At 43.3% G+C, this 19,935-nt stretch overlaps 1 protein-coding gene across 1 annotated transcript in view; it reads right to left on the bottom strand.

Moving 5' to 3' along the window:
• MDGA1 (MAM domain containing glycosylphosphatidylinositol anchor 1) overlaps window positions 1–19,935 on the bottom strand; it is a 1,234,846-nt gene that overhangs the window by 656,504 nt on the left and 558,407 nt on the right. Inside the window, exons 7-8 of the mRNA XM_078647369.1 lie at window positions 14,456–14,785; window positions 1,732–2,025 (exon numbers count right to left, since the gene is read on the bottom strand). Coding sequence (XP_078503495.1) covers window positions 1,732–2,025; window positions 14,456–14,785 — 624 coding nt within the window. The remainder of the gene's footprint in view (window positions 1–1,731; window positions 2,026–14,455; window positions 14,786–19,935) is intronic.

The following is a 19,935-nucleotide window of genomic DNA, read 5'->3' as shown; positions in this document are numbered from 1 at the left end:
ATGCCTGGCTTTCACCTTGCGGATACCCTGCCGGGGTTATCTCACAGGGGAATACCAGGACGGGTTCCCTAAGCAAGCGCTTAGAAACCGCTCGGTGATTTGCGCTATATAAATTCCTGTACATTTACATTTACATTTACCAGGGTACAGCACATGCCACCAGCACAAGCCATCACAATGGTGCGAAACGCTTGATGGAACGTGAACTTGCGCAATGGGGAAAGTTTGGCAACACTATCCTGCATTAGACTTTTACTTAATTATCTATAAGTTACTTATAAGGTCAATGCCTGGCTTCAAAAAGCAATAGTGGGGTATACATAGCACAGGGCAGCTCAGAACAACAAGCAGTACACATTCCGTGATGGGCTGAGGGAAGAAAAGTCATATGGAGATAGTATAAGAGCACAAATCCTTTCAGACGGGGATGGGGTATGATATTCAGGGAATATTAGGAAATATGAAGGCTTGGATCTGAGCTCTTAGGTGCAGAGATACTGGTGCTTGGGAAACAGGTGAGGCCATTAGTATAAAAAAAGCCATCAGGGGTCCAGCCTGGTTTGGAACGGGATGTTGATCCACAATCTTGGGGCGTGAATTGAAAGTACCTGCCTCCGAGTCTTTCCTCAAACATCTTTGCTGGCCAGCAGGACACAAGACTTTCACAAATTAAAGGAATGACCTATGTATTCAGTTGTGGAGGTGGAAAGAGTGACAAATTCATCTCGAGACCAAAAAAGACTAATTGCCCCAGCATGGAGTTTTGTGGCTATTGGGATCGGAAATTTCTGATTTGTATACGCTATCTTCAACGAATAAATAAATATATGCCCCGACCAAGATAAACAATAATATAACTAAACCAATTTTATAAGGCGAAGAAATAAAATTTGCCCTGGCATTAAAGAAAGAAGGCAAACTCCCCTATATGAGGTACTGCATAGAAGTACAATTTTCACGTTAACAATACGGTTTAAAAGGCACCTTCAACAAACATTTCACATTACATACAGTTCATAAAGACATTCATTTCTCAACACTTACACCTTTATTAAAAAACATTTGCGATAAAATAAAGTCCCTGAACAAAATATTCAGTTGAAATATTGTCAATAACAAAATGCATTTTTTCTAATTTCATTTTTTCCATGTTTGAGATGTCCCAATGTTTCACTCTCATCAGCGGACACGTGTTTCGCAGCAGTCATCACCTTTATCAAGGCTTGCACTCAAGCCCATACTTCACAATCAATTGTTCAATAGTGCAAAAATATTTTGAAGCTAACTACGCCCCAAATATCATTGACTATATCATGAGCTGTTATCATGAAAGGACTATGCGATTACTAGTGGGAATACTTGGAACAGTAGCACAAAGAAAGAAGCAAAGCTGCTTTGGACCTAAGAATGTAGAAATAAAGAGGTGTGTTACCTACATTAAGGGTTTATGAAGCTATATTTTGAGTAGGTATTCTTCTACCATGGACAATTGAAGAATTGATTATAAGAACTATTGTCTTTAGTGCTCCTACACCATATTAGATTTATGCAAACATAAGTTGACTACACACAACGGCTTCACCAAAATACAAAACTGCAAATCTAGACGTTTTTCTGAAATTGCACATTTTAGAATTATGGTGTGTATTTGTAGTTACAATCCAGATAGTGTCTACCTGTTGATGACATCAACAATACGTACAGACACCACGCATCATCCTGTGTACTCACACTGCACGTTGAGCTGCACCTGGGCTTCCCGCGGCCGGATGTTGAAGCCATTATACCTGGCCGTCTGGCATTTGAAGGTCCCGCTCATGTCGCGCGTTACATTATCCAAGCGCAACTTCCCATCATAGGTCTCCACCAACATGGCCCCCGAGGGCATGGGCGTCTCTTTGTCCACGCGGGACCAAAGGATGGGTGGCTTGGGCTTCCCTCGCACCTCGCACTGCAGCTCCGCGCGGGATCCCTCGCGCACAGTGATGACGGCCTGCCCCTTGGGAACGCTGATGGTTGGAGGAACTGTGGAAGAAGATTGAGATCTAGGTTCATCATTGGCCAATGAAGAGCAAGCGTTTGATGTCCACATTTGACTGGTTAACAGGTCTCTAATTTTCACACAGGATTATTTTTATTTTATCTTATTGGGGCATTTAGTTCCATGGGTACAAGAATAACATAGATTCGGCCTGTGGGCTGAACGTCATCCAAAACAGTCCTATAACATTAGCTTTTGGTTGGATTCTGAGGAACCCAATAGATCTCTCACATTCACCATTCCAATTTGTGCGCTACTGGGCATACGGGCACATGCATCAACGGTAATTGCATTCGCAAACGGTGCGAATCGCAATTTTCGGCCGTTTGCGAATGCAATTATCAAAATTGGAATGCATCATGTATTTCGCAATTTTAGGAATCGCAATCATGTTGTGATTTCTAAAATTGCGATTGCATTTAAGAAATCGCAATTTCAGATATCTTAAATGCAATGCATGATCATTTTTAAACTGCGATGTAACTATTTGGAAGTGCTAAATTAGCATGAGGTTGAACCTCATGCTAATTTACCGAAAACCTTCAAACATGCACAAAAATACATTTTTGAAAGTTGCATTTTACACACACACATGTCCTTGGGACATGTGTGTGTGTAAATTGCACTTAAATTTAATTTCAGGGGTGCAGGGAGGGGTTCTTTGGACCCCCCCCCTGCACCCTTGAAATTGCATTTTCAATTTGCGATTCGCAAATTGAAAATCGCAAATTGTAAATGCCTTCCCATTGATTCCTATGGGCCTCTTGGCCCATAGGAATCAATGGGAAGGGTTTTCCTTAATTGCGATTCGCAAATTGTGAATCGCAATTAAGGAAAAATAAGGAATTGCTAAAAGAAATGCGAATTATTCATGCATTGCCGTTTGTGAATTCTTAATTGTGATTCCCTAATTTTCGCAATTAAGGATTCGCAAACGGCAAGATTGATGCATGTGGCCGTTAGTGAGGACAGGCTCACACACTTTCAGCAAGTCTTTCGAAGGTTTTCAAGATATTTTGCTAAGAATTAGAAACCCTGCTAATATTGGGTGTGCTGGTAGGAATTGTTAATGATTGATGCATGGCTGAGATAGTGAAGTAGAACTTTCCAGCTCTCACACACCAGGCTTCTTCCATGGCTCAGGATGCTGAAAGAATGAGGAAAAGGGCATTTACGGTTAATAAAGGAGTCTAGTATGACAAGGATGTTCCAAACAAAGGTTTTGTGTTTTATCTTTGTTGCCGTGTCCCTTTCAGAACCAAGCAATTATTATTGCATTGCCCGCTGCTGAGGGCTATACCGGTTGTTAAAGGCTTTGAAGCCGAGCTATAGGCTTGAGTCGCAGGTGAGGGCCTGTAACGAGGGTGAGGGCCATTAACAGCTGGTATAGACCGAGAGAGAAGGGCGATAAGTCTATTGGAATATTCCAACCAGTAAGGCTAGAATGTTCTAAATGAAAAAGAGAGAAACAGAAAGACAAAGATTGTAATGCTGGAGCTCCAGGCTTGTCCCAGCCATTATAAGCCTGGAGCTACCCTATTGTTTTCAATGGAGCTCCCAACTTTCCCTTGTTCTAATAGGAATTATTGGATTTCAAGAGAGAGGTTACCCACTTTCACCAGGGAACAGGGCACAAAAGACCAACAGTCAAAAAGGGATCCCTGGGATGTATTTACTGAACCTTAGTATCTATACCCATACAGTTATACCTTGGTACCCGGATTACAGGTTACCATAGATCACTGTATAACAGGATGAAATTTGTATAATGATTCCCACAAAGAAAATGTTTGTTAACAATCTGAATTTTTATTAAAATGAAAAGATCATTCACATTAAAAATACACACATTTAAAATTTCAAAGGAACTTTCCCTGAAAAGTAAAAGTTAATTTCTATAATAACAAAAAACAATATGAAATAATAAGACATGTAAATACATTATATATCACAAATTTCAAGATTGTATTACCAAAGACAATACATAGCATAAAGAAAAAGGACCCCTATTAAAACGGTGGCACTCGAGTATTATTACCACTATAGATTACTTGATCCACTGGCTACAGATAATATGTACACAAATCCACACATGTGACAAGAATATATGTACATCCAGTGTGTTTGAGCTTAAAGTGGATTCTCATATAGGAATGCGTCGACGCGTTTCGGTGCGAGACACTCGATAATGTGGCACCTTCTTCAGGACTTCTTAGCGGGGGTTTTCCATACTACAGGGGACTTCACTCTCCCCGAATTGGGTAGTGTTCACCACTTGGATTCTTCCAGGTTAATTCTATGTACACAGAGACTGTTTTGGCCTCTATGTCTTATTAAGACTCCTCTAGTGATGTTCTTTTATCTTCCAATTCCTTTTTCTTAAAATATGGTATCTGTAATATTTTTAAAACTTGCTTCAAACGGGCATATGTTAGGGGCCTCGCCGGAACTGGATATGTTCTTTGCTTCCGCGGCGCCTCTCCTCTGCCTCGTTCGATCTGCTGTCGATACCATATTTTAAGAAAAAGGAATTGGAAGATAAAAGAACATCACTAGAGGAGTCTTAATAAGACATAGAGGCCAAAACAGTCTCTGTGTACATAGAATTAACCTGGAAGAATCCAAGTGGTGAACACTACCCAATTCGGGGAGAGTGAAGTCCCCTGTAGTATGGAAAACCCCCGCTAAGAAGTCCTGAAGAAGGTGCCACATTATCGAGTGTCTCGCACCGAAACGCGTCGACGCATTCCTATATGAGAATCCACTTTAAGCTCAAACACACTGGATGTACATATATTCTTGTCACATGTGTGGATTTGTGTACATATTATCTGTAGCCAGTGGATCAAGTAATCTATAGTGGTAATAATACTCGAGTGCCACCGTTTTAATAGGGGTCCTTTTTCTTTATGCTATGTATTGTCTTTGGTAATACAATCTTGAAATTTGTGATATATAATGTATTTACATGTCTTATTATTTCATATTGTTTTTTGTTATTATAGAAATTAACTTTTACTTTTCAGGGAAAGTTCCTTTGAAATTTTAAATGTGTGTATTTTTAATGTGAATGATCTTTTCATTTTAATAAAAATTCAGATTGTTAACAAACATTTTCTTTGTGGGAATCATTATACAAATTTCATCCTGTTATACAGTGATCTATGGTAACCTGTAATCCGGGTACCAAGGTATAACTGTATGGGTATAGATACTAAGGTTCAGTAAATACATCCCAGGGATCCCTTTTTGACTGCTAATAGGAATTATTGCCTGCACCTGTGGTCAATAACGGCTGTAGGCTACCACCCGATATTATGGGCCAAGCTCCAATGTACAGTTACATATGCAGGCTGATTTTATATTGCACTAACTTAGCAAGAAAGCAAACGAGTGTTGTACAATATGAGGGGTTCAAATCAACAATTGTGCACAACTAAGGGGGCGCGACTGACACAGTAGGGGGTATTCTGGCACACAGAGTCTCAGCTACGCTTTATTACTCGGATGGGAGTTCCTGACCGTGAACGTGAGGTTCCTTTTTCCCCGGGCACCAGGCCCTTGTGCCAGGGAGCATTCCTGTATGCACTAGACTACACCTGCTCAGCCCCACAGTACACTCTATGCACAGTATGCCATGGCAGGGTTGGTGGAAGCGATGAAGGTAAGGGATACATGGGCGGAGTTGAGGAGAGAGAAGTATAGAAGATGGAATACACCGAGATGGAATACACCGTGGAGGAGGGGACAGAGCAGTATAGACGTAGGGTGATACATGGCAGAGGTGGGGAGGGAGTAGTAGAGCTGTATGAGAGTACGCGACTGAGGTGGAGAAGGGAGTAGTATGGGTGTGGGGTAATAAATGGCAGGGGAGGGAGTAGTACAGCAGTAGGAGAATGCACCACTGAGGTGGAGGAGGGAGTAGTATAGATGTAGGGTGATAAATGGCAGGGGTAGGGGAGGGAGTAGTACAGCAGTAGGAGAATGCACAACTGAGGTGGAGGAGGGAATAGTATCGACATAGGGTGATAAATGGTGGAGGGAGTAGTACAACAGTAGGAGAATGCACGACTGAGGTGGAGGAGGGAGTAGTATAGACATAGGGTGATAAATGGTGAAGGGAGTAGTACAGCAGTAGGAGAGTACATGACTGAGGTGGAGGAGGGATTAGTATAGATGTAGGGTGATAAATGGCGGGGTAGGGGAGGGAGTAGTACAGCTGTATGAAAGTATGCAACTGAGGTGGAGGAGGGAGTGGTATAGATGTAGGGTGATAAATGGCGGGGTAGGGGAGGGAGTAGTACAGCTGTATGAAAGTATGCAACTGAGGTGGAGGAGGGAGTGGTATAGATGTAGGGTGATAAATGGCGGAGGTAGGGGAGTAGTACAGCAGTATGAAAGTATGCAACTGAGGTGGAGGAGGGAGTGGTATAGACGTAGGGTGATACATGGCAGAGGTGGGGAGGGAGTAGTAGAGCTGTATGAGAGTACGCGACTGAGGTGGAGAAGGGAGTAGTATGGGTGTGGGGTAATAAATGGCAGGGGAGGGAGTAGTACAGCAGTAGGAGAATGCACCACTGAGGTGGAGGAGGGAGTAGTATAGATGTAGGGTGATAAATGGCAGGGGTAGGGGAGGGAGTAGTACAGCAGTAGGAGAATGCACGACTGAGGTGGAGGAGGGAGTAGTAAAGATGTAGGGTGATAAATGGGAGGCGTAGGGGAGGGAGTAGTACAGCAGTAGGAGAGTACATGACTGAGGTGGGGGAGGGAATAGTATCGACATAGGGTGATAAATGGTGGAGGGAGTAGTACAGCAGTAGGAGAGTACATGACTGAGGTGGGGGAGGGAATAGTATCGACATAGGGTGATAGATGGTGGAGGGAGTAGTACAACAGTAGGAGAGTACATGACTGAGGTGGAGGAGGGAGTAGTATAGATGTAGGGTGATAAATGGCGGGGTAGGGGAGGGAGTAGTACAGCTGTTTGAAAGAATGCAACTGAGGTGGAGGAGGGAGTGGTATAGATGTAGGGTGATAAATGGCGGGGGTAGGGGAGTAGTACAGCAGTAGGAGAATGCACCACTGAGGTGGAGGAGGGAGTAGTATAGATGTAGGGTGATAAATGGCAGGGGTAGGGGAGGGAGTAGTACAGCAGTAGGAGAATGCACAACTGAGGTGGAGGAGGGAATAGCATCGACATAGGGTGATAAATGGTGGAGGGAGTAGTACAACAGTAGGAGAGTACATGACTGAGGTGGAGGAGGGAGTAGTATAGATGTAGGGTGATAAGTGGCAGAGGTAGGGGAGGGAGTAGTACAGCAGTAAGAGAGTACATGACTGAGGTGGAGGAGGGAGTAGTATAGATGTAGGGTGATAAGTGGGGGAGGTAGGGGTGGGAGTAGTACAGCAGTAGGAGTGTGCACAACTGAGGTGGAGGAGGGAGTAGTATAGACGTAAAGACAGTATAGACACCCTTGCCTTCGTCTGAAGGAAGACCTCCCATTACTGGAAAGTCTATTGGCCAGGTTTATGGTACTTCCTCCCCAGGGTGTTCTGGTAGTTTAAATGTTTAGTAATCTCCCAATACCTGTGTATGGTACCCTTTTGGAACTTGCACACGTCACTTTTGTTTGTAACACACTGTTTGCTACCTCGCACGTTTTGTTTGTTTTAGAGACTTGCACAAGTGCCACCTTTGCCTACGTAACGTTTGTTATTGTGCTGGAGTGTCTGCCTTCTATTGCAGTATTATACCTCTACTTGTATTTTGTACGTTTTTGTAACCTGCACCCGTATCACTTTTTTCTCCTATATTGCACCGATTGCTACCTCATGTATTTTGGTTGCTCACTAGTGTCACTTTTGATCCATGTAACTTATTGTTTGCTTTTGTATTTTGTTCCTGTATATCATTATTGGTCCTTCTGTGAAGCGCTCTGACACCTTCGGGTAAAGTCCGCGCTATATAAAATTGCATAATTAAAAATAAATAAATAATAATAAGGGTGATAGGTGGCAGGGGTAGGGGAGGTAGTAGTAAAGCAGTAGGAGAGTACATGACTGCGGTGGAGGAGGGAGTAGTATAGATGGATGGTGATAAGTGGTGTCATGTATTCCTATCGGTTCTGAATCGATCCCCCTATTCCTGACCCTATTCTAGTTAAACAAACCAACAAGTTAACTAGCAGTCAGCCCATGAGGCAGAAATTCCCCATGATGCAGATACCGTTATCTGACGCAGTCACACTACGGCACAGGAACGTGTTATCTGATTAGGTCATAACGCTTGCGATCTAATTAGACAAGCGATATTCCTCCAGCCCCTGATAAGGCATACGGAGTTCTCATAACAAATCAAACCTATGACAACCTGGGCAAAACCCTGCGGCCATTGTTTTGATTTCACCGAGAACTTTAGTAAAAGAATGTGCTAACGAGCAAATCGTATGACATCTTTATTGACGTATCTATGTCCATCCTTACGTCAATCTCGGCACCTTAAAGGTATAAATATTACCGATCTTGCCCTATGCAAACACACGCGTGGTGACGAGACGGAGCAGCCATACTTGCCGAAGCCGAGAGCAGAGCAGACCCCGCTGGCAGCAGCCCCGCCTTCCTGACGCGCTGAGAGAAGCTGCTTTCTCCTGCCGAGAATCCAGCACCGGCGTTTCCGGGTAGCCCTCGCAGGCAGCCTGGAATATCGAGACCAGAGAGAGAGATACCATTCCTCATTCATCCTAACTTCCAGGTACAGAACTGAATAACCCCTCACAGAGAATTCTTTAGTTATTCACTTGGCAAAAACAAACTTAACTTAAACTGTAACTTTCTATTCCCGCCCACGTATTAGGCTTAGGTCAGGTACACGGGGTAGACGTATTTAGAAACACCAGTTGAGTACGTTTAGTCAAATGTATATGTGTATATAAATATATTTTATTCATTTTAAACATCATATGGCTTAGAAACCATATCAATGTTTTTACAGTATTACTTTATACTATTGCTTTTAATGTATGCACTTTACTTAACTATAAGTATTGCAATAATATCGATCCATTTCTCTTGTATGAGAAAAGAGACTGATCAATAAATAACACCTTTTATTGAACACGCCCGTCTCTTCCTTTTCTCTACATTCTGATGAGACTAAGAAATGCACGTACTGACTGAGTAAAATAATTTGCCTTTTGTTCACACGACTCTCGAGATTGACTCTTGATTAGGGGAGAGCAAAGTTGTCATGTTCTATGGTTGTCAGAAACTAAATCCCTTCTTGTCTAATCAGGGAAGTAAATTCCTCCTTGAACATTCGAGAAAGTTTCTAGCGAACTCTGAGCTACGCTGGCAAACCCAAAACTTAAGTCTAGTATCGACAGTAGTAGACCTAGTTAACGTCTGGCCTAGGCCTTTACTGCTGTAGGTATTATTCCAATGCGCAGAGCCTATTGGGAAGAAAGGAACTACACTACAGTGGCAGAGGTAGGGGAGGGAGTAGTACAGCAGTATGAGAGTACACGACTGAGGTGGATGAGGGAGTAGTATAGACGTAGGGTGATAGGTGGCAGGGGTAGGGGAGGTAGTAGTACAGCAGTAGGAGAGTACACGACTGAGGTGGAGGAGGGAGTAGTATAGATTTTGGGTGATAAGTGGCAGGGGTAGGGGAGGTAGTAGTACAGCAGTAGGAGAGTACATGACTGAGGTGGAGGAGGGAGTAGTATAGATGGATGGTGATAAGTGGCAGAGGTAGGGGATGGAGTAGTACAGCAGTAGGAGAGTACATGACTGAGGTGGAGGAGGGAGTAGTATAGATGGATGGTGATAAGTGGCAGAGGTAGGGGTGGGAGTAGTACAGCAGTAGGAGAGTGCAGAACTGAGGTGGAGGAGGGAGTAGTATAGACGTAGGGTGATAAGTGGCAGGGGTAGGGGAGGTAGTAGTACAGCAGTAGGAGAGTACATGACTGAGGTGGAGGAGGGAGTAGTATAGATGGATGGTGATAAGTGGCAGAGGTAGGGGTGGGAGTAGTACAGCAGTAGGAGAGTGCAGAACTGAGGTGGAGGAGGGAGTAGTATAGATGTAGGGTGATAAGTGGCAGGGGTAGGGGAGGTAGTAGTACAGCTATAGAATGTATGACTATGGTGGAGCATGGGATAATATAGATGTAGGGTGATAAGTGGCAGGGGTAGGGGAGGGAGTAGTACAGCTATAGAATATATGACTGAGGTGGAGGAAGGAGTAGTATAGATGTAGGGTGATAAGTGGCAGAGGTAGGGGAGGGAGTAGTACAGCCGTAGGAGAGTACATGACTGAGGTGGAGGAGGGAGTAGTGTAGATGTAGGGTGATAAGTGGCAGAGGTAGGGGAGGGAGTAGTACAGCTATAGAATGTATGACTGAGGTGGAGCATGGGGTAGTATAGATGGATGGTGATGAATGGCGAAGGCGGGCCACGAAGCACATAAGAAATATACAGGACCCATTTTTTTTACAAATAAAATATTACGTAAAGTGTCATTGTGAAACTTCAAAGACTTGCGCGCGGTCACACACTTAGATCGGAGCGTCTCGGAATAATTGATGATTATAGCGTGTCCCTTCCGTCTGGTGGCGGCCCGGGAACACAAAGGGGTGGGCTCTCCGGGCCTACAGCTTATTAATTGCTCATCCGGCTCCTTTTTCAAAGGCAGGGATGCAGGCGTGAAAGTATTACAATTTACTGCCTTGAAATATTTTATCATGCGTTTAATGTTGCGAAATTAGACAGTATCTGGTAATATATTCCCCTCCCCAATACCTCATTTGCCTCTATGGAGAAAAAAAACACAAAATGATTCAATTACTGGCTGGCCTGTGCAGCAACGAGCAGTGAGGGGGGTGGGGGTAGGGGTCTCCCTGGGGCATCAGAACCGGCACTTGTTGTTTTATGGTGTAAAGAGCAGAACTAATCACGTCTGAGGGGGAGGGGGATGCTAAAATTAAAGCAAAGGTTTATGGGTCCAGCAAGGCAGGAGAAGCAGGTCTGATGGATATGTGCTTTCTTTTATTTCTAACAGCTGGTGGCAATATGTGCGAGAGAGGAGACACCATGGGGGGGTTGTACTTGTTTATACACCAGATGCCCATGTTCTGTCCATTTTAGGTTTCTCCTCCGGCTCTAGCAACAGCATCTTCACGCAGGCAGCCTTGAGGTTACTATAGTGATAATAAAAGGGAGTAATTTAATACAGTTCCAATCCACATGCACTCACGAAGTTAGAAATCATTGGCATGGTCAATGGTGTTTCGACCCCACCATGGCGAGGCAGGTCATTTGAGCTTGCTGCTGACTTCTGCAGGGCAAATAGAAGGGGGGCGAAGAGCTATGTTTTTAAAGAGAAAAACAACAACTGGTGGACAGAATGCAGAACAATGTCATAGATTCACCCCAGTACAGAGATCTGGGCCTAAATCCATCGTTTTTTTGCTCACCATGCCATTCCAGTTTAGACCCAGCCATATGCAAACCAGTCTGGACCCTGTGCCCAATGGGAACAGTCCAGCCCGAACTGCCAGGCCAGGTCCTCCCTGGACTGGAAACAAGCATCCTAGGACCGGTTTCGGGCTTTCAGCCCTCATCAGCCAGGCTAGCTTGACTCCAGTGGTGTGGAGAGCACGGGACTCAGAGCATACCCGTCCCACACAGGGTGACAAATGCAAAACCATAATTGATGGACAGAATGCAGAAAAAATGTCATACATTCACCTTAGTACAGAGATCTGGGCCTAAATCCATCGTTTTTTTGCTCACTATGACCTTCCAGTTTGGGCTCAGCCATATGCAAATCAGTCTTGACCCTGCAGCCATGTTTGAACTGGGGTCGTGGAGTGAGCTAAAGAATGATGATGGATTAAACCCAGATGAGTTGACTGGGGGTGAGTGCTTGCAATGTTCAACACTCCGTCCATCATCCCCTTTGGTTTTGCTTTGTTCGCCCTAAGTTGGCAGGGTATGCCAAGACGTGGGTCCCTTGCTCACTTTGCCACTGGATTCAAGCTAGCCTGGCTGATGATGGCTGATTAGCCAGAAACCGGTCCTAGGATGTTTGTTTCCGGTCCAGGGAAGACATGGCTTGGCAGCTTGGGCAGGACTGTTCCCATGAGGCACAGGGTCAGACTGATTTGCATATGGCCATGCCGGAACTGGGGTGGTGGAGTGAGCTAAAGAATGATGATGGATTAAACCTAGATCAGTTTACTGGGGGTGAGTGCTTGCAATGTTCAACACTCCGTCCATCTTCCCCTTGGTTTTTGCTATGTTTTTAACGAGGTCATACACCTGTGCTTCTCCTAGGCTAATGTATTTCAAGACACCTGCTAGAGTAGTTGCTCTCTCGGGACAAGGGTAACCAAAATGCTAGGTGGAATCATAAACCTGGCCAATGGGAACCATGGGGATCCCACTGATCAGGTATACATCAGGAATAAAAGCTTCTAAGGGAATCAAAAGAGAATTTTATGGGATAGTGTTCGCTTGATCCAGTAAAAACAATGGAGCTATCCTAAGGTCACAATGTACCCTGATAGCTAAAATTAAAGTTGTACGCTTAGGGTCGACATGTTTTAATCGTACGTTGACAGGAGGGTCAATCGACCTTTCATAAGGATATAAATCAATTCAATCCTACCCTGTATAGGTCTGTGGGTCCTGCTAAAGGTTAGTGGAATCCACTAGACTAACAGATACAGAGGGGATGGTTCCAACCGAAAATTCGGATAGAGTGACCCCTTAGGTGAGGCAGAGCTCTTTCTGATACACTAAGGGAGAAAGTGGATTAGAGGGAGTGTATTCCCAGACCTACCCTCCTTTGCCGGACTCTTTTAGTCCTGTTTTCCAATACCCTTTTTTGTGATAAGCCCTCACTTCCATTCTACCAAGCGGAGTAACAGATCAAAAAATCTCCGATAAAGAGCCCCCAGGCCCGTCAAGCATTGCAGCACCGGCCTGACGAGGAGTTCCCTGTGATGAAGCATGACACCCTACCAGGTGTGTGACGGCATTAACATTTGATTGGTGGGATCCCCATGTATCCCATTGACCAGGTTTATGATTCCACCTAACGTTTTGGTTACACTTGTCCCGAGGGAGGAACTACTCCAGCATTCGTGTTGACTTCTGTGGGGCGCCACATTACTTTTAGACCTCCCTGCAACCCGCCTTCTCACCGGCCTCACGCTAGATCATTCGGCCACACACCGCGCCGACGAGTATATTGCTGATGTCTTTATGCAGGGCTCCTCGATAATACCTCCTTTTTTTTATCATATTAAGTTACTGTGTCCTGATGATGACCTTCCTACTCACCATAGGTTTGAAACGCTCTCATCTATGCTCATTTGAATCAGGGATGAAACTATCTCACAGTTACTAGTGCTGTATTGACTCAGTTAGGTCTACTTTGTTAATATCTCATTCGTTAAATGTTTGTGTTTGCATGTTTACTTTTACAAGCTCCTACGTGTATCCACATGCAGGACGATAATTATCCATACATGTACTAAACTGCTTATTATTGTATAATAGCAATATTGTATAGCTGATGCATTCGCACTACAGGACCAGAAGTGGTACAGAATTTCGTGTTAAATATGAATATATAAATGACTCCAAAGAGCAACCACAGTTTTCTGATACAATCTTTACAGATGTTGGCCTCGTGGAATCCGGCCTAGCTGAAGGTTCTTGACATTGTGGGTCAATATTAGTCAAGTATATGAGGGTTTACTTCTGAAGTGTGGAAATTCCTGTGGCTTATGTGCTATCCGTACACGCTTAATGTGAAAAGTAGCCTTGTTATAGTGGTGTACATAATGGGGCTTAGTGGAACCTTGCCGGCTGTGGTACCTTACATACTAGGACATATTGTAGACACTGCCTAAGATGTTCTACATATTGTGGAAAAGAGATAAAGCCAAATGATGGTGCATTGCAAGCTGCACCTGGCCTGGCTATGGCACGTTCTACACTGCACTATGGTGGGTAAGACCTGGCTACGCTGATTTTGTGCTGTAGCACTGTCAAAGCTGGCCCAGCTATGCAGCTTCACATACTTGGGTAATGTGGACTCTGGCATTGGTGTGATGTTTTACACGAGTGTGAATGCTGACTATTTGAGGTCCCAGTTGCCCCATAGCAGAATACAAAAAATATACCTCTCTACTATACATCCTATCTATACTATATATCCTAATATATCTCCCTTATGAAGATCATTTAAGGTTGCTATGTTGTAGCAGTGTTCATGGTATGTATGATGCAATGGTGATGCTCAAATAAGCCTCAGGCACTAAAATTGTTACAAGATTGGAGCACACACTAGAGTTTTACACATAGGCCCTGACTTGCTTCCATCCAGCTCCACCCAACAACACTCACCTGTCTCAGAGGAGATGTTGACCTCAATGCTGAGGTCGGCGATGGGGGCGCCCTGAAAGGAGGCCACACACAGGTAGGTGCCGTAGTCGCTGAATCGCAGGTCAATGATTTCCAGGCTGCTGGTTACCGGTGGCAACTCGGGGTCGTTCCTGGTGACGAGCAGGCGGTCCGTGATTTTGGCGGGCTTGCCGTTCTTGTACCATGAGTAGACGACCTTCTCCTGCGGAACAGCATCCACGTGGCAAGACAACTTGAGGTCCTGCCCCAGCTGTATCGTCTCGCTCTCCTTAATGATATCAGGGGTGATCTGGAACGTGGCATTCTTCATGGCTAGTGTGAGAAACAGCCAAGAGTTAATGGAGGAGCCAAGTTAGATGGACACATGTAATGTAATGTAATGTGCACTTGTATAGCGCGCCTGTCACCCAAAGGGTATCCTGGCGCTTAGATTACTGAGCAGCGAGAGCAACAGAGAAAGCACGGTCTACTCTCTAGGGAACAATCTGGTCACATTTCAGGGCCTATCCCACTTCATCTTCAGTTTGTGCCCTTGAAACCACCTCACTTCTTGCTTGTAGATAAGTGTTGACAAGTAGTCAAGTATTGACAAGATTTTCAATGGTACAACATACAGGACCTTTGCTGCTCATTTTGTAAATTGGGATCCAGGTCCTGAAGGATAAACCTTGGTTTCTGGACTGGGTTAATGACATGGCTGAAACATGTCGACCAGTGGGATCCGGGATCAATAGTTATCCCTAACATCCCCTTATTCACTTTGTTTGTAATACTCCTCTAGAATACCTTAATAAAAATGCTTATGGAACATGTATAGGATTTTTTTTTATCTCACATTCGATCCCCACTAAAAATGAAAGAAAGCACATTCACATAAAAAACACTCCTAATTATACTAATGAGCCCATCCCTCACCCAAGAATGTCTGTCAGATGAGGCAAACCCATTGATTAAGCCCGCCACCAGGATTTGTGGGTTGGGATTTGCCTTACATTTTTATAAATATTAATGAAATGTAAAACTGGGACATTATGGTGCCCACTTACTCAGGCATAGCATGCGGCAGTACCCTAAAGTCATGTTTGATCCTACACTTGTTACCTCCACTTCTAAGAAGCGATAAAAGGAAACAACCTAATTCACTAATGTGTTTATTTCTGAATTATTTTGTAGAAAAAGTTAAAATTCCTCTCTCATTCAAATTTTTTGAACGAACAGACTTGGATAACATGCCTAGGGAAGCCGAGTTAAATTCACTCTGTGAACACAATCTTCTGAGCACAGATCTTAAAAACTCTGGGGCATATTATCAAGGGGGGCGATATGCAATTTTCGCCGGTTTAGCGGCCGTTTTCGGCTGCTAAGCGGCAAAAATTCTATCGCCCTATTATCAAGCTGTCGCTAACAGCAGTTAGCGACAGCTTGAAGGCGATAGCGAGCGGTTTGGGGCCCGCTTTGCATGTCAGCGATATTTATCGCTAATGACATGCAAAGTGGGCGTACGCAACCTGTTAGCGACTGAAAGCAGTCGATAACGTCGCTATCGCCTATTAACAAGGCTGGCGTAGCGATGGAAATATTCCCGCTATCGCCAAAAACTAACGCCTGCTCTGACCAGTTCTTAGTCATGTTATCCAATGGGAGGTGGATAACATGGCTAAGAGCATTTCGTCGCTAATGCGAGAATATCGCTATATTCTAAGCGATATTCTCGCATTACGTCGCTATCGCTGGATATTTTAGCGCAACAGAGAAAAACGTTGCTAATAGCATATTTTCTCCGCTAAAATATCCAGCGATAGGCAGCGATAAAAAAAAGTCGCTAAGGGCATTTAGCGATAAATATCACTAGTTGTTGGTAATATGCCCCTCAATTCTTATCCTTTCGCATATACAGTCTTTCTTTTATGTCTACTTGTCACTGTCACAGGATACTGTAGTCTTTCCTTTTCACTCTTTCTCATGGCAATATTGGTATAATTTTTTCATAAAGCATTCAGTAATCCAAGGACGACTTTTCAAACAGTTCATAAGTTTCCAGAACATTGATTGCCTTCTTATCCCCCCAATGTTGCTTAGTGTGTGGTAATGAACACATCTCACTGCGAATGACATACTTCCAATAAATTGATAGATTTATTAGATATGTATGTATATATCCAAAAGTCACAATTCGCCGATCCCCCAGCCTCTTAGTGGCGGCGGGCTCGAGTGAGGAGGCGATCCTCTTACAATACGTCAAACCAACTTTCAGGGTAGAAAAGAAGGAAACTCGAGCCACAATCTCCATGAGCGTGATAGATTTATTTCTGCAAAATGGTTCAAACGCCCGACGCGTTTCGGTGCAGCCGCACCTTGGTCACGGGTGAATTCAGTCATGACATTCTGAGTTTTTTAAAGTGAAAAAAAAGGCAAATTAAGTGCACAACATAAAAGTAGGACTACTTCCTCATAACTTCAGGTTTGTTGAACAATGGAGGCGGCCATAGTTAAATATTAACAACAAGCTTCAAGTTTAAACTGATACATACTCAATTTAGTGATACCCCGCATTTGAGATGTTATAATGCACATCTAAAGATTATAAAGTGTAAATGTTGACATTTAAACAAACAATACAATTTGTATTTCATAATTGAAAACATGGATATCCATGCTATTAATAAAACTCCAAAAAATCCAAAAAATGTGTGTTTTGCCCAAGTGGGCATGAATTCATAAGGCATGGAACACACTTAATTGTCCAAACTGATTACAAAAATCAGTGAAGGACACCTATACTGTGGTAAATCTTTCGAACTTGATTTTATCTGTTGATCAAATTGAATTGTTGTCATTTGGAATGACTTTCTGTCCCTCTAGTCAGTTTAATTATACTGAAAGCAGAATAGACTTGTTCCACTTCATAAGAAAACTAAAATTGAAAAAGTGGTTTTGTAATAGGAAACAAGTTGTGGGGACAACCCAAGGGGAGGATACTGTGGTAACCATTGGAGATGTGAGTCTCCTACAGACAATGGTAGGTCTAAACAATGACACTGAGAGTGTTCCAAGTACTTTGGAATGTTTGGAACAGGAAGAATTAAGATTTGATTGCTTGAGCGGAAGCGGGTTCAAAGCCAGGTCCCGGTTCTTGCCTCAAATACATAATGACAAAATTGATGTCTTTGAAAATGGAGTAATTGAGGAATTTAAGAAATTAGAGAAAATAAGTAAACCAAGACAGGATAATCTTTCACGCCAACAACGACAAGCCTTAAGTGACTTACAAAACAACAGGGATGTTGTGATAAAGATGTCAGATAAAGGTGGTAATGTCGTGGTATGGCCGGTTGAAATGTATTTATCTGAGGGCAAGAGACAACTTGATGATCAGGAGAATTACACAATCAGTAATAGAATGTGTTATGAGGATAGCAATTTAAACTATCAAATCCAATTGTCAAAATGGAAACAAGAGGGTCTCGTGTCTGAAGATGAATTTAAATTCCTCAAATGCGATCATCCTAAATTGGCAGCGTTATACTTACTCCCAAAGTTACACAAAAACGCCCAGAATCCCCCGGGTAGGCCGATTGTGTCCTCCATGGGAAGTACGTATGAAAGTACCTCCAAGTACATTGACCACTTTCTACGTCCGTATGTACAAAAGTTACCATCGTACTTACAGGATACCCGAGATTTTCTGAATGTCATTGATCCAGTTGTGTGGGAGGACGGTATGTGGCTGATGACACTTGATGTCAACAGCCTGTACACGTGCATACCCCATGATCTGGGATTAGCCGCGAATGAACACTTTTTGAAGCAACGTGATGTAAAATATTTGCTGCATACGAAAATGCTCGTAGACATGATGTATAGATGCCTGACGAACAATTATTTTTTGTTCAATCATGTGGTCTATTGCCAGGCCCGGGGGACCGCGATGGGAACCTGCTTCGCCCCCAGCTACGCAGGACTGTTCCTGGGCTGGTGGGAGGAGCAGGTGGCCAAGAACAACTCGGCATTTTCCCACAATGTGGTTCTGTGGGCCAGGTATATAGACGACGTGTTTTGCCTCTGGAAAGGTACGAAAGAGGCGGCACTACAGTTTGTTGATGATCTGAATGCAAATAGTTGTAATTTGAAATTTACCTGCTTGATCGACCAACAGTCGGTAGAGTTTTTGGATGTAGTGGTATTTGTTGACAAGGACAAACTTAGAAGCAGGCTGTATCGTAAACCAACTGCAGGGAACAGCTTGCTCCATGCTTCCAGCTGCCACCCCAAAAACTTGATCAGCAGTATACCCTTTGGCGAACTATTGAGAGCAAAACGAAACTGTGGTACCCCTATAGATTTCGCCAGAGAGATGACATGCATGAAACAACGATTCATTGAGAGAGGTTATTCAACCAAAATTATAGAGCAGGCGTGTGCTAAAATCAAGACTGTAGCCAGAAGTGACCTCTTGAACCCCATACCTTCCAAAGACCCTGAGCAAGAGAATGGCCCAATCAGATACATTACTTCATACTCTGATCAATCCTGGCAGGTGAGACGTAGTCTCAAAAAATATTGGCACGTCCTTAATCTCGACCCAGTACTTAAGAAAGCGGTCGGAAGTCAGCCACAGATCACTTTCAGAAAATGTACTGCATTGAAAGATGTTTTATGCAGTAGTACTGTAAGAGACAAGAAAGAAAAAACTGGTGTCAGAGGCTTTTTCACCTGCAACACATGCAAGGCTTGCAAGAATAGTGTTAATAGGAAAGAAATTGTTCTTTCAGAACACTATCAAGCTTTTAAAATACAAAAGCATTTGTCGTGCAAATCTGACTACTGTGTTTATGCACTACGTTGTCCGTGCCCCTTAGTATATATTGGGAGCACAATAAATGAAGTGAAGAAAAGGGTGTTGGAGCATACAAGGGCCATCACTAATGAGGATAAGAACTATCCAATTGCCAAGCACTTCAAAGATTTCCACAACAAGAATGTCAGATTGCTGCAGTTTTGTGCATTAGACAGGATTCCCAAATCAGAAAGGGGCGGCAACAGATTGAAACAGTTGCGCCAACTTGAATCACGTATGATCATAAAATATCAAACGGTCCAACCTTGGGGTCTTAATAAGGATGAAGAACTCTCTGTCCATCTAGGTTAAATCCTGGATATATGTCTGCACATCCCAATCAATATTGCCCTCAAATTATATAAACCAACATGAGAACTAAATTGAAATAATCAGGGCTCCAATATATTTGCCGAAACACTGTTGAGAAAAGATATTGTAATAAATTGAAGCTTTTTTAATCAGTTTTTATTCACTTTTAGTGATTATGGTTTTTCCTTTCTATTTGTAGGAGACTGCTCTATAAACAGATGAGAACAAGCTTGGGGGTTGCCTTATGAATTGGAGTCTATCAAGTTTCAACTACAAAGCAGATGATAAACCCTTTTTTTGATGTAACAAAATG

Source organism: Lissotriton helveticus, chromosome 6 (assembly GCF_964261635.1).
Source record: "Lissotriton helveticus chromosome 6, aLisHel1.1, whole genome shotgun sequence".
Classification (NCBI taxonomy): domain Eukaryota; kingdom Metazoa; phylum Chordata; class Amphibia; order Caudata; family Salamandridae; genus Lissotriton; species Lissotriton helveticus.
Note: the sequence above shows the minus strand (reverse complement) of the source record. Positions and strands in the feature narration are given on the sequence as shown.